General features: G+C 40.1%; 2 protein-coding genes and 3 non-coding genes across 8 annotated transcripts; 3 read left to right on the forward strand and 2 right to left on the reverse strand.

Annotated features, from left to right (window-relative positions):
* Positions 1-637: 637 nt before the first annotated feature.
* tmem179ba (transmembrane protein 179Ba) lies at positions 638-6,618 on the reverse strand. Of its 2 annotated transcripts, XM_044184735.1 has the most exons (6): positions 6,498-6,618; positions 5,920-6,037; positions 4,656-4,852; positions 3,580-3,717; positions 2,720-2,798; positions 638-2,011 (listed from the first exon to the last, which is right to left on the reverse strand). In XM_044184735.1, exons 2-6 carry the CDS (start codon positions 6,013-6,015, stop codon positions 1,829-1,831), a joined length of 693 nt encoding a protein of 230 aa, XP_044040670.1. In that variant the 5' UTR covers positions 6,016-6,037; positions 6,498-6,618; the 3' UTR covers positions 638-1,828. The 2 variants fall into 2 exon arrangements, with proteins under 2 accessions (XP_044040670.1, XP_044040671.1); XM_044184736.1 differs by lacking the exons at positions 5,920-6,037; positions 6,498-6,618 and adding an exon at positions 5,654-5,764.
* Positions 1,513-1,594, forward strand: trnas-gcu. Its single transcript has one exon. It is a non-coding gene; the product is annotated as a tRNA-Ser (tRNA).
* A 1,386-nt stretch (positions 6,619-8,004) lies between the features above and the next one.
* Positions 8,005-21,180, reverse strand: prox3 (prospero homeobox 3). 3 transcript variants are annotated; one of them, XM_044184621.1, is made up of 7 exons: positions 20,530-21,178; positions 18,113-18,187; positions 15,531-17,359; positions 15,316-15,429; positions 13,867-13,979; positions 12,973-13,078; positions 8,005-10,808 (listed from the first exon to the last, which is right to left on the reverse strand). In XM_044184621.1, exons 3-7 carry the CDS (start codon positions 17,355-17,357, stop codon positions 10,635-10,637), a joined length of 2,334 nt encoding a protein of 777 aa, XP_044040556.1. In that variant the 5' UTR covers positions 17,358-17,359; positions 18,113-18,187; positions 20,530-21,178; the 3' UTR covers positions 8,005-10,634. The 3 variants fall into 3 exon arrangements, with proteins under 3 accessions (XP_044040556.1, XP_044040555.1, XP_044040557.1); XM_044184620.1 differs by lacking the exon at positions 18,113-18,187 and having other exon boundaries at positions 20,530-21,180; XM_044184622.1 differs by lacking the exon at positions 18,113-18,187 and having other exon boundaries at positions 15,316-15,423.
* Positions 11,855-11,928, forward strand: trnai-aau. Its single transcript has one exon. It is a non-coding gene; the product is annotated as a tRNA-Ile (tRNA).
* On the forward strand, positions 14,563-14,636 carry trnai-aau. Its single transcript has one exon. It is a non-coding gene; the product is annotated as a tRNA-Ile (tRNA).
* Positions 21,181-21,872: the final 692 nt, after the last annotated feature.

Below are 21,872 nucleotides of genomic sequence, written 5' to 3' on the forward strand. Positions count from 1 at the left end.
GGTTTAGCTGTCTGGGACAAAATGAATAAACTTTGCAAAACTGTTAGAGTTAGGGTAAGTCCTGTTTTTGGGAGGTTATACCAGAAACAGGCTTCTGGTGAAAGGGAAAAGGGCAAAAGTACGTTTGTTTGTTTTTTGGAAGCAATGTGCTGTTTAGTCTTAAATCACTGCTGTTTATTACTTGGATGGGATGGCACTCAGAATAAAGACATTATCTTTAGTTGTACTCGAAAACATTAGGCTTTTTTTTAACATTAGGACCAGTTTCATTGCAATGTAGAAGCATAGCAGGAGAACCTGGCTATCAAGAGGTTAAGTTTATAGGCGTCAGGCAGTAGGCGATGAGGGGGGGTGCCATCCCCTTGTTAACTTGCAAGATAGAACCTAAGGCCCCGACCACAACACACAACTTTTTCCAAATACTTGTAGAAATATCACCTTTGTAATCATTAAATGACAGTGAACTGACGCTCAAATGTACTACATTTAACACAAAAAATGACATTCCATATGCGTCTCTGGTACAAGTGAGTCTTTACTTGTTATCAACCAGCAGAGGGAGACGCAGTTCAACATGTCTATTCCCATGTCTCCACTCCATTCCCTCTGAAAAACATTAGCAGTGAACACATCAGGGTTGTGTTTCAACTCTTTGGTTTATTGGGTTAAATATCTCAAGCCTTTTTAGGTACATTAACTCCTAAGGTACAATATCCCAAACACAAGATCAGATTTAAGTATTTGATATTTGATTTGCACCAGTGAGTGAAACTAGACTGGATATTAGATTTAAACGTTAGGGTGGGAGCACATATATCAAACCTAAAAGTAAAAATCCATTTGAATTATTTGAAACATAATGTAATATAATGTTATTCCTGCTGTTGCAAGCTTTAGCAAGTGTTTCTTTAAGCAGTGGTTTTGTTCACATATGGAGACTGAACTATCCAACGATCAAATGGCAAACATTTTAAGACAACATGAAGAGAAGAGACAGTTGGCCTCAACGTCAAATGAAATAATTAAATCATAAATAAAGAATAAAGACAACTTACAGAAATAAAACTGGTGGGCACAGAATAGAAACTCACAATACCAACTTTTCAAAGAGTTAAAAAAAAATTGGCTTGAAGCTTTTGTGGACCGTGTAGTTAATAATTTGTAAAATGAGTGAAAATGTGTTTTACATAGAAAACATCTGCCAGTCTTGCAAAAATACAAAATATAAGCACACTGATGAAATAAAATTAAATAAATGCCTGCAATAAACATTCTCCCATCATCTTATGATTATGTGCAAAATCTAACAGAAACACTTTCTGAATGAACAAATCCACATTTCTGTGTGATCCAGTAGTCAGACATTTATAATGGCTGTGGTAAGTGAGTAAATGTGGGAAAGGGTAACCGTACATATCTACAGTTCAATCTTTGGATTCTATGGTTAGCCTGTTTCAGAAAAGCCCTGACAGACTCTGCAACATTGTTTGTTTTATTCAGTGCTGTGAGCCTGACGAGGTGGCCGAGTGGTTAAGGCGATGGACTGCTAATCCATTGTGCTCTGCACGCGTGGGTTCGAATCCCATCCTCGTCGAGAGCTGATGCTTTTATTGTATCTACATGCTGTAACACCGCAAAACAAAGTTATTGACAAATTACTGGGGGGGGGTTTCATATATTATCTCAAAAAATGTGTTAGTATTCACTGAAATACCTGAAATACAAGGCAGCGTACATTTAATGTGTTTACCCTCTTTCCACATTCACTCCCACATATTCATGTTGTGCTAAAGTACGTGTTTTTGTAAGTCATCTGTGACACCCGTCCTCACTGTGGCCTCGCAGGACGGTTGAAAAACGGCTCCGTCTCTGCAGCCGTCACCCCTGGATCACTGAAGAGCCCTCCGGCCGGCCCTCCTACGATGGTCTTCGACCCTGAACTCTGACGCCTCTGAACGATCACCAGAACCCCGATGATGAGCCACAAGAAGAAGTTGACCCACACTGCCGTCTGAGGGAGACAACACATGACACACAAGATGTATGTGAAGCTCTTTCATCTGAACCTGAACAGTTAGTGATGGACACACCCTCCACATATACGCTCTTAACCATGCTTGTGAATGTTTTTTTTCTCTCGACTAAACAATACTTTATAGCAGCTGTTACTATATAAGGACGCTCTATGAAGCACTAATGGTTCTTAATAGCAATTTAAAATATTAAAGGCAATCCTGACTGAATCAGTTGCTCTACATAAGCAGCTTTAGGAGCCGTGTACAGTTCATTCACTCATTATGTGGGAAATCAAAGTCGATTGGTTATTACTCATTATTGCACTATTACTTATTACTTATATTATTACATTGTATTATTATACCGTACATACTTATCAACCTCTAACTCCACTTTGGTACTTACACTTATTTTAGCTTTTATACTTATATCCACTTTGTACTTAATTTATCTTACCTGTATTATAGTGTATTACAATTTGATTTGCTTAGTACTTCTATCCCTGTGTGCACTGACGCGATAGTGAGCAGCTGTAACGAAAGAGTTTCACCTCGGGGATCAATAAAGTACTTCTGATTCTGATAATGTTGACTAGTACATGAATTTAGTTGGTCGACATAATTTCATAGAGTTACAAGAACTGGTTATTGTACCCATGTGATTCGAGACATAAAATAATAAAAACTGAATGAAGCCTACTGACCTCGGCTTTGTGTAGATTGTCGTAGAACCTTCCTCCTCTAAGTGGACTGACCCATTTTTTAGCCTGGGCCTCCTCACATCTTGGGAGACAGAAACAGATTGCATGTTAGAAAGTTACAGATAAGTAACTTTCAACGGATCTTTTGTGTCGTAGTAGTTGTTAACACTAGCTAACTAGATATTTTAGCTGCCAAAATTCCTTCAAAATCATCATGAAATATTAAACATATCCACTTAAGGTTCAAATGTTATACAGTAAGTAATCCATTGGTGATGGGTTTGACTTCAGTGATGCTTAATGTTCACTGAGTCAGAGTGAGTTCACTGGAACCAGTACCAAATAAATGACATGTATCTGCTTTCATATGCCAAGGGAAAAGAAAGCAGAGCTTTCATTGTAAGAAGAACTGAAAGGGTAAGTGTTTTTAATAGTGACAAACGAGGCTGAGTAGGAGAGACGCAACTAAACAAAGGTTTGAAGAAATTAGACAGCAAGCAAACATGAAGTAAAGCTCACTGGGTTTCAAATGTTGTTTTTAGTTTCATTTCTGACTTGTTTGTGAGAGATTCTGTTTTTGGGTGGAGATATCTGTGCATGCCTGTGCCTGTGGCCCACATTGTGTGTATGTGTGTGTGTGTGTTTCATGTTCTTATATCCCAGTGGGGACTTTAACCTGGATGCACACTAACTCATGGGGACAAAAATAGAGGTAGAGACTGCTTTTTGAGGGTTAAGACTTTAGGTTTTAGGGTACAGGTTACAATTAGGTTAAGGTTAGGGTTAGGCATTTAGTTGTGATGGTTAGGGTGAGGGGCTAGGGTTATGTCAATGTGAAACAACCATGTGTGTGCCTGTGCCACCTGGTAATGTTGGGAACTGTTTGTATGACGGAGTTGCAGAGCGAGTCGCGTCCGATCTTTAGCATGCACCCCGTGATGAGCAGGAAGAACAGGAAGGCGCCGCACACAGCGATGGTCAGGCTCATCCCTATGCGCTCCCTGTGGAGGACAGAATGAACAGAAAGAGCGTTGGAACAGCTGTAAGCTTTTCTGAAGTGATGGCAAAGAGAAACAGACCTCTGAACCATTTTTTTACCTCTGAAGTGAGGAAATGGCGTCAAACTACTGTATATACCATTTGACCATGTTACCATGGCATGACCGATGTCCTCTTTTTGATTTCTATTTCATGTTTTTTTTTTTTTTTTTTGCTAAGCCAGCTTCAGGGAACTCTGTAAAACTACAGTCAAACCATCCTGACTGTGAAACCATCCTGCTAACCCGCCATAAAAGAATTGTATTAGTCTGGGTTGAGTGTCCCTTTCACTGCGTCACGCTTACAAAAATACAATTCTGGAGTAGAGGTGGACAATGTATTGGTCAACATAAGTTTTAACAAGCAATGTTACTAGCAATGTCTAACTTTATTTTTATTGTTGATAGTTTGGCCAGTTGTGGTATTGCTAGAATTGTGCCATTTTACAACTGTTTACAATCTACTTTTTGTGCATGTTTTTTGAACATGCATTTGTAATAAAATTCTCTCACACATGCATGCCTGTGATGGGTGGGAAAATACTGCATGGGATATTGGTATCAGCTTTTCTTGTTGTCTACAAGCTGTGTAAAATTTGCTTTCACAAATAGCAAAGTTTAAGAATAAGATGTCCTCTAACTCAAATCTTTGTACATAGACACAGTGCAGTTTGATTTGGGTTTGGGAGCTTTAAGTTGCAGTTGCTGCCAGTTTTAGTCAAACTCTGTTTACAGCCCATTTTAAACAATGGACAATAAAATGATGGCTTCAAGGATTCCAACAGAGCAAGCAGCAAAAATAGACAAAAAGACTGAGGAACCTCACAAAAAATGTTCATTTGATCTAACATGGCACTGAAAGCCAGAGGTTTATGATGACACACACAAGCACATCTGCTTACCTTCTGATTTCCCCATCGATGCAGAAAGAGTACAGCCAGTACAGAGACAGTGAGAAACACACCACTGCTACCATGACTGATATGGCTGACACAAAATAGCACAGAGAGGAGGAGCTGGATGACTGCACTCCAACGAGGCTTGCTGTTGCATTGTAGTTGACAAGTCCATATAGAATACACCGACCTCCAAAATTACCCTGAGAGGAAACAGAGGCAAAGAGATTTGGAACTTTATTTTGTAATTTCAATTCTTTCTTCTTTGTTGTTTTGTTTCATTTAACGGCCTCAGTTTTGTTTCAATGTTATATGAACGCATGTATGAAATAAGCTGCTGAGAAAACACACATAAACACAAACACATATAAACTGCAGCATCTGACATGCATAAAGAAGCGGAGGAGATAATTGGGCACGAGGAACATCTGGTCACATGATGAGAACAGTGTCTGGACACGTGAATCTATTACTCGCGCGCGCGCGCACATCCACATTTAAATACGCGGGCATTTTCACACGCTCGCACATTTCCTGATTAGTTAATAAGAGAGAAAGTTATGTTAAAGGGATTTTAAGCCTCAAAATAAATGTCATTTTTCACGGTGTCTTTTGCTAACAGCTTAAAATGAGTGCAGCTAATGAAATGAAGTGGAAAGGAATGAGCACTTGGTGAAGGTGATAGTGTTCCTGTAATTCTCCCATAGGGTCTACGGTGATAGGGAAAACGCAGTCCCCTACTGTATGATACAATACACTGAGATGTATTACTAAAACTGGTAAATACAAAGAAATGTGTCAGACTGCAACAACACTCACAGCTGGCAGGAAATCAGAAGAAAGTGAAAGCGCGTGTTTTTTATTTAGCTCCTCGCGCTCTGCTTTTGACGATTACTAATACGTAACATCTAGAAAAATATGCTGCTGTATAAAATCTATTCTTTTTGATGTGCGAAAGCGTAGAAAAGCCGTAAAAAATAGTTTTGCCAAAACAAGTAGCCCACCATAATGCCCGTTTTTGGACAGACTACGCAAATGATTTAAAATAGAGACTAGGCCTATATAGCCTATAGGACTGAGTAGGCCTACAAATAAGTGCCACAAATACAACTTCTTAAGTGATGTTTCGTTTTGGCTTTCTCTTTGGTGAACTTGAAACTTTCTAGCAAAGACACACGCACTGAAAAAGCGAGTCTACCCGGAAGAGGATAGAGGATGGAGATAAAAGCATATGGATTAGGCTAGTTTATTCATTTCTGAGTAAAGTCACCTGGACTATGGTGATGGATGCGGCGGTGACAATCCCACAGATGAAACAGCTGGCGTACAGACCCAACTCCACCAGCAGCAACCACGTCAACGCCATCGTCCAGCGGCCCGGTTCCTTTCTGGGAAGAGACCAACATAAAGGCAGCCACAATACGATACAAAGCTTCCGGTAAAGAGTTTCAAAATAAAATCCTAGATGAAGCGCACAGACGCAACGATGACTTGTTGCAAGGTGACAATAATGAGCATTTATTGGATTATGCGTTGTAGAAACAAGGCAGACGTTCAACTGGAAAAATCAATCAAAATCTCCAAAGACATTTTCACTGTAATAACATAATATAAAGGCCAACAGTTGATTTATATTAAATGTTAGTTTTAAAGCATAATAGCCTATAGCAAGCTTTTTGTTTGCCACTGCTTTATTGATAATCCTTCAGGAGCTGTTGGAGGAGAAAGCAAACAGGCAGCCAGAAAGATGGTGGTTTCCAAAAAAGGAAAAACAAAAACTCAAGAAAAATCTTACTGAAAATGCTGCCAATGAAGCCAGATGAAACCATTATGATCCCCACAACTCACCTGCCTCTTCTTTATGCAATGTAACAAATGCCACGCTTAAAGTTTGAAGATCAAACGTTTTGATTTCCGGCGTTATTTTGGCTGTTTTTGGTCGGCTTCACTCAGTTCTCACTCATCGCTCAGTGGCCCGAGGCGACAGTCCGGCCATTAAGATTCCCTCCTGTTCTTAGTTGCAATAAGCCACTGCTTCTCTTGAGCTCCGCCAGATATGCATGTATAAATGCGTAAAAATCGTTTATTTGTCACACTGATGGCTTTATGAACTTCAACACTGGTTGTCATACAGACCAATTTTCTTCGGGTTTAGGAGCTTGTTTCAACTGATGACCCAGAAAGATAAACTAAAAGCTGTGGGAAGCAGCAAGCAGGAAAGATGAATGGATGATGAATCAGCTTTTAATTTAGGTAAATGTAAAAAGTTTACACTTTAAGTCCGATACTCCATGATGATGCACTACTGCAGTATGTTGATGCTCATCAGAAGGTATTGACTAACTACTGGTGTGGCAGTGTAATGCAAAATGCATATTTCTTAAATACAAACATCATATGTAGTTTGTGTGTTGTCTCCCATTCAGTAGACTCAGATCAGGTGGACTTAGTCAAAGGTTGAGCTACTTGAGGATTTAAAGGCATGTCATCCTGGTTTAAGTGCTGGCCAGTGTGTGTGTGTGTGGGTGTGTGTGGCAATTCATTCCCAGAATGCTTAATCAAACCTTGTGACTTATGTCATATGACCGATTTTATATGTAACACAATTTTCAAGTCTGTAATGAAATACTCATTCCTGACACATATCCAAACCCACTGGGAATGTTACATCATTCAAGTGTGCCTAAGAAATATGTATAACTTTGCATTTGCACAAATGGAACAATAGTATAAAGATGTTTTTAAGGGGTTTATTTTTTATTTTCAATGATGAAAAAGGTTCTGCATTTCTAATTTAAATACCACATTGATGACGTTTCCCTTAAGAACTAATCACTACTGTTAGCTTCAGCAGAGTTTGATTTACACTTATAGGCTGTGCACAGTCTATAGTTAGGATTTAAGTTAAATTTGTGTGTCAGTTTTGTGTCAGGCAGAGTCCTTTAGATGTTTTGTGCTGTAGAGAATTCTTAGAGAGGTGTAAAACAATCATTTTCACACATATATAAGATAAAGGTGTGTGTATATATATATATATATATATATATATATATATATATATATATGTGTGTGTGTGTGTGTGTGTGTGTGTGTGTGTGTGTGTATACACACATTTAAGCTCTTTAAAAGTTATATGGGGAAAACCAAAGAGGTAAGATTTGTAGCAGAGGGTAATAAATGGATGGATGGATACAGCAGACTAATGAGGAACAAATAGAACTGAAGCTCAATTTAACATTTGAAAAGTGTGAAAATCTGTGAAAACTGTGAAAAGCATTCTTGTTGTGGTGCATTCCCAATTCCACAGCCCTGATTGATTTGTCTAAGGGGGAAGCACACAAAGTAAGGACCACAATAACATTCAAAGAGACCATTTTATTTGAAAGCTTCAGCATCATTAACAGCCTTAAAACTGGATTGGTGTCACAAAGCCTTCACAGATCTGAACATAATTTATGAATAGATAGCAGCTAATACCAGCAAGAACATTGTGTTGATTTTGAATGGCTGACATCTGACCTGGTCAATTCTTAAATGTTGACAAAGACAGTCCAAATATAAGCTAGTTAGGGAACATTTGCTTTTGTATGTGTGTGCTCTGTGTTTATTGTGACTTAGTGCAACCTCGTCCTTCAAAATGCCAAATTAAAACTACTATGTGGAGCATGCATCTGGGCTTACACACACCCAGTGTGACAAGACCCATTCTCCAGCTTCTTATTCAAAAAGCTTTTTCTGCAAGACTCCTGTGGATTGGATACATAGCATACCAGAGAAACTGTGTGTGTGTGTGTGTGTGTGGTGCGGTCTCAGGTGGCTAGACTTATCCAAGTGTTAGTGTGAGTGAGAATGTGTGTTTTAGTGTGGTCGTGTTGTTAGATTAAAGGCTTAAAGTATGCTGGCATTAGTGTTGGCTACCAGGACCTGAACACCAGAAAGCTTGTGTGTTTTATGTGTGTGTGTGTTTTATGTATGTGTGTGTGTGGTGTGAATCCAGACATCACAACACAAGCCTGGTATCACTTTAATTCACTGATAAGTTTAAACATCAAAATTCACCAAAGTTTGAATGAGGCACGGATCTAAAGAATACAATATGTACAATATAAAAGAGAGACCAATAAAAGCAATGAGCGAAACATAAGAGATTACAATACAAAATGTAATGCAAATCTAGGAAACATGCACTTGAAAACAAACACGTCACAAATAGTTCACATACGGGCTCGGTCTCACCGAGTTGTGATTAAGCCAGAGGAGGCCTTTATCTGGAGCAGTCAACCAGCATTTTAATGAACAGAAACCCAAGTGTCTTCTAGATAAAAGAGTCATGATATACAGTAAACAGAGTGAAAGTTTCCGCAGTACCTTTGGGAAACAAATGACAATATATACTAGTTGTGAAACCGGCCTATTTAGTTTAGTTGAATACATTTAAAGGAATACAAAAACAAAAGTGAATATTTCAACAATAAGAATACATCAAGTAAACAACAAAACATTCATTTTACTATTTTGAATTCAATATATTGTCCCTTTTCGCAGAATTATAATTACATTTTTATTACATTGTGCCTTCATGTACAAAAGCTCTATAATAATTTAATATTGAACAAAGAAATGGATATACAAGCAAAAGAAATCCACTGTCTGAAACCACTGCCCTGACAGTTCTCTAAAACCAGGGCAACTTCTTTTTTTTTTTTAAATCCTACCATTAACAGTTCCAATATATTATGTAATATCGATTACAATTGGTCCTCATATTTTCTTTAAAGATTTTCAAGCCTGATTTCTCTAGTGGATACAAAAACCAACTTCAGATGAAGCAAACATGACAGCCTCCTGTTGTTGGAGCAAAAACAAAAAAGAGGAAAGCATCCTCACAGCCATGGAAAAATATCTGGATCTAAAATGGAAAAAGCTGTGGGCCACACTGAACAAAAAAGGTACTTCTGACACTCCAGAGAAGCCCACGCACAAGGCAACAATTACAGTTAATTCCTAGCAAACAATAATCATATCTGATGTTTTGACAAGCCTCTAATGTAAAACTGTGAACACCCCTGAGGGAGAGCAGCATTGAAATGTTTGGGTGTGATAGTTAGGCGCTGTTTGTGCAAGATTGCGAATGATTACACAGCAATATTACTGCTTTTTCTTGAAAAGATGTCAGGAAGCTGGAATTTTCAGAGCTGTATGCTCACAGTGAACGTGATGATGAAGGCAGTGGGGCACCTAATCTGACAAACTTGGTGTGTACTCAGGGCATGGACTCTTTGTCTGAAAGCATGTGAAACATGTGTTTGTACAGTGCCCATGCTTGGTAAACAGTTGTCAGCAGTACATTTGATGCATAGAATGTTACTTTTTGTGAATTGCAATGCTTTACAAGGGGCTGCCAGGGGAATGCATATTATATTTTTCAAGTGAATGAATAATGTGTAGCCAGGGCATGATGCTCACAAAGTTTAACAACCAATCTGAAGCAGTAGCCATCTCACGGTAAGACACCATGCACAGCAACTATGCATATTTCCATTCCAGCTCTGTGGCTGCAGCGACTCTTAGTTTCACAACAGTTTTACCAAACCTGTGTAGCAGCCATGAGATTTCACAAGTCACCTGACTGGTGAAGACTGTTTGGAATTCCTATGGTCTGGTATGGTGGCGTTACTCGATAAGTGCAGTCACAAGACTATTGACCCAGTGTGTCTCTGTCTATTTAAGCAAGTATGTGTCTTTCCCTGCATACTATGTCCAAAATCTTTTTTCTTAAATTATGTTGTTTTTTTCCCCAAAATGAATGAATTATGAATTAAGCAAACTGTAGAACTGGATGGATTTCCTCATACCAGATCTCACAGTGTGGAATTGTACAGTTTGTGAATACTTTAACAAAATTCCCTACTTTCAGTAAGTTTGTGTTTTTATGCATGCATTTGTGCATTTGTATACATGTACCAGATGAAAGGGGTTCGATCATCAGCCGACAGGACAACCAGGCAGTCTGAAGGCATCTGGTACAGGACTGTCAAGCTTACAGATAATTTTATATATCCCTTTCTTCCAGCAGGGGTCGCTGTCTCTCCCAGTCCAAATGGCAGAATAAAACTCCCTCAGAGCCACCTCCGAAACCTCGATAAACCTCTCTGGGACCTGCAGACAGAAATCTGAATGTCAAAAGATAAAATACTTCAAGGTCTACAGAATTAGGGCTTTAAAAGTCTGGACGTACTTGGAAATGAGCTCAAATTCACATAAAAAAGCCCAAGAGTTGAATGGTTGAAATTGTGCCCCCTGTCAGCTCTACCATAATTCACACAAACTATACCTACAAGCAAAATGCTGTATAAATGCTGTACTAAAATGATCTTATTATAACAAGAACAATTTGTCATTACAATGAAAATGAAATGAAAAGTTTCATACAGCTACTATAATGAGAAAAAGATCCAGTCAAAGCCTAGAGAAGACATTGTAGTCTGTTGTATAGAACTGTGTGTGTGTGATTGAGAGAAGCCCATTAATATGTATGTAGTTCTACCATTGGTCTGCTTTGTCCACACGGAAAATAATCCTCTGTAGAATACACACAGACACTGTACATTAATCCAGGACTAGGACGTCTTTCCATCCAGCCTTTTGTGGCCCCTTTAGCTGGTGAATAAGATATAACACTACTTCAGATTCTTTTCTTCGTTACAGCCTCACCCCTTTCTAAAATCTTGTATTCAAAGCCATATTGTGCTCAATAGTTGTGCTCATAAAAGCAGATTCTCCACGCATCTCATTCAAAGCATGAAATAAAATCAATTACCATATCATTAATAAAATCAACTTGTAAACAAGTCTTTTTCATTTCTCCAGTATAGGCTCTTCTCTTTGACTCAATCTTTTTTTCTCCTTATAATAACACCCTACATAAGTTTATGTAACTTATTGGGTTTATTCATAGTTACTTATCTGTTATCATAAGTTAATGAGTGAAGTTAAAATAAGTCATTATAACATAAATCTGTCTTGCTAAAATCGAGAAAAAGACAAGATATTATAATGAGAAAAGGGGTAGGTTAAGATGAGAAACTGAGCAGAAGAACGTGTGTGTCAATGCAATCCACACATCTACCACTGTAAAATTACATCGTCGCCATTCAGACCAGGGGGATTTCTGCAGAATCACACCATATGTACTCTGTATTCATGGCCGGTTAGCTCAGTTGGTTAGAGCGTGGTGCTAATAACGCCAAGGTCGCGGGTTCGATCCCCGTACGGGCCACGTTGCTTTTGAGGAAGTACGAGTTGGTGGAACTCTAATAATACTCATTACTCCGCGATGTATATGTAAATATGCCTGATTGGACTCAAATGCTATTACATTGCACGCAGGGGTCTTAATATTTAGCTTGAACTTGTTTCATTTCTAAAACGTCATTTACTCATTTGTTATAAAATCCCTTAATTATTGTTACGACAATTTCAACCTCAGTTGGTTAGAGCGTGGTGCTAATAACGCCAAGGTCGCGGGATCGATCCTCGTACGGGCCACGGTGATTTTGAAACATTCACAAACAGCTTAACATTTCTCAATAATGATTTATTCAGCCAGAATTGTCCTATAGTCACATAGCAGGCAAAATTGCTTGTTTGTCCACTCACCATGTCAGAACATACCCCAGGAAATACAATATATGTGGCATCTGCGAGACAAATGCGATTCCTGCCCCTTCATTTGCACATCGTGTACAACTCATTGTGTAGCAACTCCATTTTTTACACAGTTTGCCAAGAATGGGCTTTGTATATTACAGTAGTTGAGAGACATACATATCAAGCAGACATAATTTAACTTAAATTTAACTAACTAATAATGATGCTTTAAGACAAGTGACAACCAAGCCTAGGGAGAATGAATGAAGGCAGCTTAAGTTTCCATTCAATGAACAGAATAGAAGTGAAGAAAAAAAGCTTTTGTGTATGTATGTGGAAATAAGTCCTCACAGCAGTTAGTTAAAAACAAAAAATATAAACAAAACAATCCTAAAAATACAATAAATCAGTTATTTCACATGGTGAAAATACAACAGCGCTCCATCAGACAGAGCGCAAGTCCACATGCATGTCCCTCCCTGTCGAGGCCATGTCATTCTTGTTCTCATGTTTGTGCGCAGAAGATTTGGAGCTAATCGTACTCGAGGTCCCCAATCCAAAAAAATTATTAAAGCATCCAACATCATCCTTCATACAGTTATATAATTAGCAAGTTGAAAGCTATAACTACAGAGGAAAAAAGACATGCTGCATATTGACACACTCTCCTTACCTGGTAGACGTTACTTTTGTTGTAGTGCATGTTCAGTATGCGATAAAGCTCTGTATCACGGCCCACTCGCAGCTGACTCTCTCTGCCCAGACGAGGTGCACCTTCCCTGGGTGACACAGATGGACAAACAGATTTTTATTTAAATTAAATCACTGTAAAATCCATGCTGACTATCCTGAAGCTGACATTTATTTGTATTATTTATATTCAGCTAGTATTTATTTTTGACAATTGACCTTCTGGATCTTTTCTGGCATTGTATTATGTCCAGTAAGAATTAAAGTGCTATTTGTTTGTTTGAACAGTTCTGAGGTTGCACAACTGTGGCAAAATTCTGACCACTCAGACTGAAATATTAATGGACATTACATACACACTTATGTTGTAAAACAAATCCAATATCTGCCTGGTACTTAAATTGTCTTAAATAGTAGCAAGTACCAAGTGGTAGTGGTAGTAGTGGTGGTAAATCCACACTTAATAAAATAAATGATTATCAGAAATGCTCTATAATCTCTTTGCCACAAGCATGACTACCTCACAACCAGTCAAAATTTTCGACAATTTATAAAATATATAAGATACAATGTAAATTATGAATTGACTGACTGAATTGAATGACTGGCAGGGAGGAAACCATGATGCTTCACACTGTTATGCTGCATAAAACAGGAAAGCCTGGAGCATGATACAACAAAGTTTTGTCTTTCTGCAATTTGTAATTTTTTCTTTCTACAAATATGCAGGACAACACATACATCTGATGCATAAATCAGACAGAATGGCAGCTCCTCTGTGAAAATGCCAACATGCTAGCTCCTATAAAACCCAGTCAAACAATGGAAGTTTTGCAGCAAATGAGTTTAACATGAACCAGTGCCAACTCAAACCGACCGGGTGAGAGCCTCGCGGACAGCCTGTCGTGCAAAGCGCTCCATCTGGATGTAGAAGAACTCTCTGAAGTTACTGAACCATTTAATCATCTGGGAGGTCACACAGCGATTAAACTAGACAGTGGACAGGAAAACAGCAGGACAGGAAGTGAACAGGTGAGGACAGCAAGAGAGGGCTGCTTATTAGATGATTTCATTTAGCATTAATAATTATATAAATAAAAACCTGACAGCTCAAAGAAAGAGTAAATGTGTTTTGGTGATTCATAATTTAAAATGTTATTACTCACATATTAATATAATAATATATGAGAACAACACACCTTTCTTTGGTTGTGAACCCCAATTTGGATTGTAATTGGTTAAAGAAATAAAAACAACTTTCGGATTGTGACAGTTTTTGCTGTGTTTGTCGTTTGTAATTTGTTGTTTATAATGATTGTATTTCCAGTAAGTTAACTGTTCAAAATGTTGTACAGTTGCTGTTATTTCTAATAGTAAAGGTTACTCTTTAACTGTAGAATTTCCTCCCTCAGTATATTTTCATCATAGCTCTTTAATGACATAATTAGAGTGATCCTTTCCATAAAATAAAAAAATAAAATGTGGAAACAATCCTTACTGTGGTTAATCGGACAGTAACTGACAGTAACATTACGACTCCCGACTAAAAGCTCATCTGAAACCCAGTAAATAAGGCCGGTTAGCTCAGTTGGTTAGAGCGTGGTGCTAATAACGCCAAGGTCGCGGGTTCGATCCCCGTACGGGCCACGTTGATTTTGAGCATTGAGTGTTAGCAGTTTGTGATTTCATAATGTAATAATGACAACACAACTCAAAGGCCACAGAAAGACAGTATACATTAACACCACTGAATCTTTGAAAAACATCTTCCAAACTATCACTTAATATGAGAGAGCTACCACTGCTGGTGGGAAGTAGAGTTCTGAGATACTTGATTTGAGTATTTAAGTTTTATGCTACTTTTACTTCATTACATTTCAGAGGGAAATGTACTTTTTTACTCCACTTCATTAGCTAAAGTCACTTGTTACTTTGCAGATGAAGATTTTAAGACTATAATCATATTAAAAAAACAATGCATTGCAGTAAATGAAACCACTCAACAGTATAGTATATTGTTTAACTGTAAAATATTGTAAAATGAGTATATTTTTGTCATAACTCTTAAATGACCAAATTGTTGGTCATGATAATGTTAATGTCACTTGTGTAAAAACATGAATATGTCATTATTTTATTGTCAAAAAAACCTGTATCAGTCACGCTCTATTAAAAATGGCTATAGCCACAGGCCTCCCCTTAACCCTAGCATAGTGAACCAAGACGAATGACTAGCCTTTTGCAATAGTGAAACCATGGCTTTGGATTCAATGTTGTTCAGTAAAGGACAAAATCGTGAACTAGCACTGTGATGGGGTACACACACCTTGACATCAGGGAAGTAAGTCTTGAGTGTATTGGAGCTGGGATAGCGTGCGTAAAAGAACATGAGCTTGGCTTTCTTCAGGTGGCAGGGAGACAAGCCCTCCTGGGTGTATTCATGAGGCCAGTTAAGGAGATACATATGTCCTTTTACACACACTCATAAACAAACACATATGCCCCTCCCTCATTCCTCCCCCCTTGCTGACAAAAGGATATTCCCCCAGCTGTCAGGTAGAGCTCTCCTCCGTCCATCCCTCCTCTCATCCCCCCATCTCCCCTCATCCCTCTCTCCCTCTCTCTGCCCCCGTGAGCGTGGCGTGCAAGGGAAGGGTCCAGGTGACCGAGCAAGGGGAGAGGTGGGAAAGAGGGGTGAGACGAGAACTCCAAGAAAGGGTCGGAGTTCAAATAGTCCTTGCGGGACGGGGTGAGGTGGGGGAGCTGAGGGTGGTGAAGAGAGCGAGAGAAGAGCTGCTGCATGGAGTAGTGGAGAAGGGGGAGAGAGAGGGGGGGAGGGGGAGGGGGAGGAGGAGGGGGAGGAGGAGGCGCGGGAAAGGAAGATGAGGAAGAAGAGGAGGAGGATGAGGATGGGTGGAAGGAGGAGGAGGAGGGGTCCTTGGGTTGTGAGGCTGGATGCAAGAGGGGAGGATGAGAAAGAGGAGGAGGGCGAGATAGAGAAGGGTGATGAAGGGAGATGTTCGGATGAGAGGGATTTAGGTGAGCAGAGAGAGGTGGGCCGAGGAGTGTGTGGGCTTTTCGTATGTCAGGTGACCTTTGAACGGCCAATGGCATCGTCAGATCTGATGGTTCAGCGCGATGAGGCTGTCCTGGAGGCAGGGCGCTCCCGTTGCTCATTTTCTGGAGCTGCTTCTCTCTTTCTCCATCCTGCGCCCCTGTCTTTTCCTCCTTACCTCTGCTTTTTTCCTCCACTCTTCCACTCGTTAACAGTCCCATCCACACTCCCCTCTCCCTCCCTCCATCGTTTCCTGCGTCAGACGGGAGGAAAGAGATGGCGGCAGGAGGAGAGGAAGGAGTGAAATCTGTCATCTCGGTATAAAGGCGGAGAACTCGGTCGATGACTCGTGCCACAGCGCTGCCCAACTCCAGCTTCAGCGCCTGAGCAAACTTCTGCCCTCCCTCCTCGCCCTCGTCTTCTATCCCTCCATGCCAGTCTCCTCTTACCAGCCCTCCGCAATCCAACCACAACCCCGCTCCCTCCATCACGCCCTCCAAGTGCAACCCTCCTCCTCTTCCTCTCTCTATCCTCCCTTCTCTGTCTTTTTGCCTCTCTTCTCTCCGTTTGTGGAAGTTGTCAAAGGGGGAAACAGAGAGAAGGGAGAAAGTTTCCTTTTCTATCTCTCCCCCATCAGTGTCCTCTTCATCATACAGCCCTTCTGTAATGTCCTCCTCCTCCATCATCCCTACATCTGCTTCTCCTCCATCTCCTCCTCTGTTTCTGTGCCTCCTTTTCTTCTCCTCCTCTGTCATGTGCTTTTCCCCAAAGGCCCTCCATACTTTCTCCTGCAGGGCCTGCAATCTCTCTCTTGCGTCCTCCAGCTGTTCCTTCAGCTCCTCCCTCTCTCTTCTCTTCCCCTCCCTCCCTCCCTCGCGCCTCCTGCCTCCCTCCTCTGTCTCTCCATCTCTTGGTCGGCTCTCCAGCTTCATCCTCTTCACTTGACTCCACTCGGCCGCGAGGGCGGCATCACTGTGCCTCTTCTTAACCCCCAACAAGCTGTCCTCTCCCTCCATCACTCCTTCTTCTCCTCCTTCCATCCCTTGCTCCACCTGTCCATCCCTCTCTCCTCTGTCTTCCTGGTGTTTGTGTGCGCTCAGGTTTGTGTTGAGTTGCCCTCCAATCCTCCTGGGGGCTCCACCTGGCTGGAGGAGGTGGTGGATGAGGGGGAAGCCAGGGGGTCTAAAGGCAGGAGGAGGGCGACCTGCACTGGGCTGAGAATGAACTCCAGGGAGCTCTGTAGACCTGTGAGTGGGAGCGAAAGCGTGTATCTGGGAAGCAGAGTCATCGAAAAGATCTGTGGGGGAATCCATCACTGGAGAGAGAGACAGAGAAATACAGAATTGCTGTTGTTGCTGAGGTTTTTGTTGTTTTGCATAAGAAGCGAGTGGACCAGAGCGAGACCAGACACCACATTGATTTAGCTAGGTTCAAGGGTCCTACATTTAAGTACACTTCACCCAAACGACAAAAAATAGATATATTTTCTCATTTATACCTATAATTCTATCATGCAGAGAGTTTTGGTTTTATTTGCCGAAGTGTTGACATGTACTGTGTCCCTATACAATGGAGGTAATTTTGTTTGTGATACTCAAAGCTCTAAAAAATGACTTTTAAAAAATCAGTGGCAATATATCATTCCACAAACATTGTCCTTGTTATTCTGGATAATCCATAGACCTCGCTGAAGTTGGTTTTTTTTTATGAGAACCAGTCTACAGAGAAGAAATAGTCCCTATGAAAACTGTCGATAGTGTGTTCTGGCAGCAAAACTCTGAGATTCACTCCATTGACCTCCACTGTATTGGAGTAAATGCAGAAATCTCAAATTCTGGGGAAAAAAACAAAACAAAAAGTATCTGCCAGATACCACTAAAGAGTTGAGTATGAAAATATGTCTCTTTTGTAATTTGAGTGAACTGACCATTGAAGTTGGTTTTAATACCTAAGTGCACTTAAGGGCCATGTTATCCATCACTTATGTGTCTGTATGGCATTGGTGACTACACCATGTTGACAAATGAATAGATGCGCATGATGTGACTGCCACATGACTTCTGCTTACCTGGGCAGCAAAACAGGTCACAGCCACTTCCACTTTAATAGTAATACGAATGAGCTGCAATGTCCTTGCATAGAGCTGCAAAACATAAGCATACATTGTGACGGTGTTGAAGAGAGTAAGTTTAGATAAGCACAGAGACGATGAATTCCCAGGTGGTCCTAATAGTTATTCAAAGGGTTGATATTCTCCTCTATGGCGTTCTAACATGTCATAGAAGGAAACAGCACACTGCAGAACTGACCAAAACCCGGTGGAAGACAGAAAGAAAGAGGGTGTCAATGCAGGTCAACAGACTGGGGACCAGACTACGTGTTGGTGGTGCAGTAGGTTAACATCTGGCTCATGATCTTTGTCACAAATCTCTTTGTCACTATCTTTCTCTCAACTGTGTGCTGTCACAAAGCACAAACATCATAAAAATATATGTGACAATATGGAGGGAGATGTTTGGACATGGATGTTGGCATGGAGCACAATAACAAATTAGTGCTAAAATATTACTGAGCATTTTTACTGGAAAATATTTTTTATACCTGGAAAATTTGGATACTTGACAGTAGGTCATTTTTAAACCAAATTCTGCATGGTCTCCCACCTGGAACGGCTTGTAAAAAGTAGAACAGAGAATGCTAGGCTGATGAATAACAGTACATCTCACTATTTAATCAAGATCAAAAACACACATCCCCATGCTTTCTTTTCAGCATGTAACCTCCTCTCCCTCCTGACACCTCTTTCCCCTTTTTCCTTCCTCTCTATTCCTCTCTCATCCTCGTTTCCTCTCCTCTCTCTGTTATCAGTTCAGGCAGCTTGTTAAGCACTGTTTGATCAGAGTGTTTACCGTCAAACACACTCACACACACACACACACACACACATACACATTCACACAAAAGCGAAAGAGGCTTGAGAGAGGGCTAACAATGGTCAATGGTCCTTGGGGAGTGAAATAGAGTGAGAGTAGCATGTATGTATGTGTCTATGTGTGTGTGCGTGTGTGTGTGTGCATATGCGAGAGTGTGTGTGAACAGTCGTCCTACTTAGCTTTGATAACACCCCTAATCCACTTCAGATGGATACACTACCACTCACCAAACAGAAAGATGGATGGATGATACATGGACAGAAGGACAGACAAAAAGAGGTAGAGTAGGTAGTCAAAAATACAGAAAATGTGAACATGCAGTATTTTAAATTTTAGGCCGACTGAGCTACTTGATTACAAAGATAGATAGATAGATAGATAGATAGATAGATAGATAGATAGATAGATAGATAGATAGATAGATAGATAGATAGATAGATAGATAGATCAGCCAGTGCATAGGTCCCCTGTGCAACATGAAGAAAATAATCCTACTATAAATAGCTAAATATCAATTATTCAAATGCCCTCTCCTCTCTACTATAATACAGCCCAGATGGCAAGCAAGCCAATGCGCTTATATCAGGGACAGATTAGCTTTTCAAAGCCAGCGGAAAGCTGCGCAAAATATGAACACTAAGCAATGAAAATGAAAGCTATTAACCACTAGATTAGACTTAAGAATGGTACTCTTGGACTGCTGTAGCTGTCATTGGGAAAACTGACAAGAGAGGAAACGCACACTGAATAAAGCACACACAACTCACTGGTATTAAATAATGTATGTCAGTAAAATATATTTGGAAATTCTAATTTGGGTGTCTATGTGTTAATAGGAAAAAATCACATAGGCCAACAGGTTACCCCTCTATGTCTCAAATATTGGACTTGCAGGACTATATGCAGCTGACATTTATTCAAAAATATATTTTTGTGGCCAAACTGTATTGGTATAAATAATGTATAAATATTAACCTTAACTGCTGATTTATAGCAGGCTGTCATTACATAAGTAGGCTCTGTGTTTCAATAATATCTCAAATATACAGTATTTCAAATAGATTTCATTAGGAGGCAATGGGTCAGTTATTTTTGTTTTGATTTGTCTGGACTTATCATACATACACAAGCTACCTATATACCTTTGTTTTACATGTTTTTTAAAATTATATTTTGTCATATTGTTTATTTAATGTTTCAACTATCTAGCTAGCTAGCTGTCTAGCTAGCCATCTATCTATCTATGGTGGAAATAATATTACTTTGAATAATTTATATAATGTTTGAAGCCTCCGTGTGGCAACGTCTGCCGGTTCTGCCACGCGAGAGGAATCCGCTTTGGACATTCTGACGCACGAGCTGTCAGTTTGTGTGTGCGCGCGCCCGTGGTGCGTCCTGTGACTAATTGGCAGCGGTGGACTAATGTCGCAGTATGAAAGAAAAAATAAACACACACAGAGAGACCAGCTGAACAGACACTGACCCTGTAGCTTATTGAACGTGGAAAATTTCAAACATTATGTTGTGTTTGAAGTTTAAAAAATTTACTCACTCTCAGTCACAGAGAAGCGCTCCAGCGGTGTTCGTTCCCCGAAGCTTTCCACTCCAGTGGCCGCTCCTGTGCGCTATGCTTCGGTCGACAGTCTTCAGCAGGCACCGGGCGCGCCTCGGACATTGGTGCGGGCAGAAAGGAACCAGCCAGCAGCGGGTTTCCGGCTATTTCCCGTTCCCCTTCCCTCTTTTTTTGTCCTTTGTTCCGTAACTCTCAGTTTTGCTCTCACTCATCAACCGCCTCCTCTTTACTCTAGTTGTGTCACTGTGCAGGTTTTTTTCCTCCCTCGTCAATCCATCTATCTCTAGCTGGCATCATCCTCACGCTCTGCTCCCGGTGTGGAGTGGCGCGCGGTGGGCGGGTGGGCTCGAGAGCTGGCCACTTGACGGTCCGGTCCCTCCCATGTTGGCATGACCCCCAGTAGGTGCGCGCGCGCATACACACAAACACACATACACACAAAAGATGCTGGTTTAAATAGTCAAAAGTAATGCTAACTGATTTCAAATTAATGCAATTACCTTTTTTTGATAATTCATTATAGCAACAGTTTGTTGCAGATAGCTAGGCTACTTGTTCGCCACACAGACACCCACAGATAGGCTATGCAGATGGTAAGTCTACCAAACAAAGTCTGTAATGCTGAAGCTGCATTGGAGTCACAGCCTTTTAGCAGCATATTCTCACCTACTGTAAAGGTTATATTCACCAGTGAAAGTCAGGTGGTCATTCATTAACAGTTTTATCTCACCACAGGAATTTTCTATGAAACCAAACACAGAAACCAGCACATTTCCTTCATGCAGTTTGTTACAATGTCAGCTTTATAAATTTTCACTGAGTATAAACAATATTTATTCAAAAATAAGGTAACAGGTCTAATCTATTAGAATTACAGTAGACCTAATCTGATTCCAAAATAGCCTATATGTTAACAACAAGTAACACGTTAAATTAAATGTGATGGAAATTGAATATTTTGTGAAATTATGAGTGCAAAGATTATGTGGTATATGAGCTACCATCAAATTTAAACATAGCTTTTGATGACTTTAACTAAAATAACACATATTTAAAATATAGTCTGTAGTGGCGTATCTAAAGGTTTGTTAATATTAAAATATAACCATAATGTTGGAGTAACCCCCTTGATGACCACAATATGAAGGTAAACAGCAATCTATGGCAGAGTTCATTGTGAGAGTAAATGGACCATATTTTGAAGCAGCAGAGGAAAAATACCCTGTTCGTCACAGCCTTTCAGGTGCACCGTAACATTTTTAATGAAGTCTTATTTAAACTACCTGTAATGATTCTCCGCAACCTTGTTGCTTTAATCATTT

The sequence above is a fragment of the Siniperca chuatsi genome, linkage group LG22, assembly GCF_020085105.1.
Source record: "Siniperca chuatsi isolate FFG_IHB_CAS linkage group LG22, ASM2008510v1, whole genome shotgun sequence".
NCBI lineage: Eukaryota > Metazoa > Chordata > Actinopteri > Centrarchiformes > Sinipercidae > Siniperca > Siniperca chuatsi.

Excerpts from the sequence above, each read along its gene's own strand:
- prox3 (XM_044184620.1), bottom strand. Across the intron at positions 13,079-13,866 it reads GTCCGCGAGGCTCTCACCCG|GGAAGGTGCACCTCGTCTGG; the intron begins GTCGGTTTGAGT and ends TGTGTCACCCAG. Across the intron at positions 10,809-12,972 it reads ACAAAAGTAACGTCTACCAG|GTCCCAGAGAGGTTTATCGA; the intron begins GTAAGGAGAGTG and ends TTCTGTCTGCAG.
- tmem179ba (XM_044184735.1), bottom strand. The coding sequence starts at position 6,015 with ATGGCGTTGACGTGGTTGCTGCTGGTGGAGTTGGGTCTGTACGCCAGC. Across the intron at positions 3,718-4,655 it reads ATCGATGGGGAAATCAGAAG|GGAGCGCATAGGGATGAGCC; the intron begins GTAAGCAGATGT and ends TGTCCTCCACAG. Across the intron at positions 2,012-2,719 it reads ACAATCTACACAAAGCCGAG|ACGGCAGTGTGGGTCAACTT; the intron begins GTCAGTAGGCTT and ends TGTCTCCCTCAG.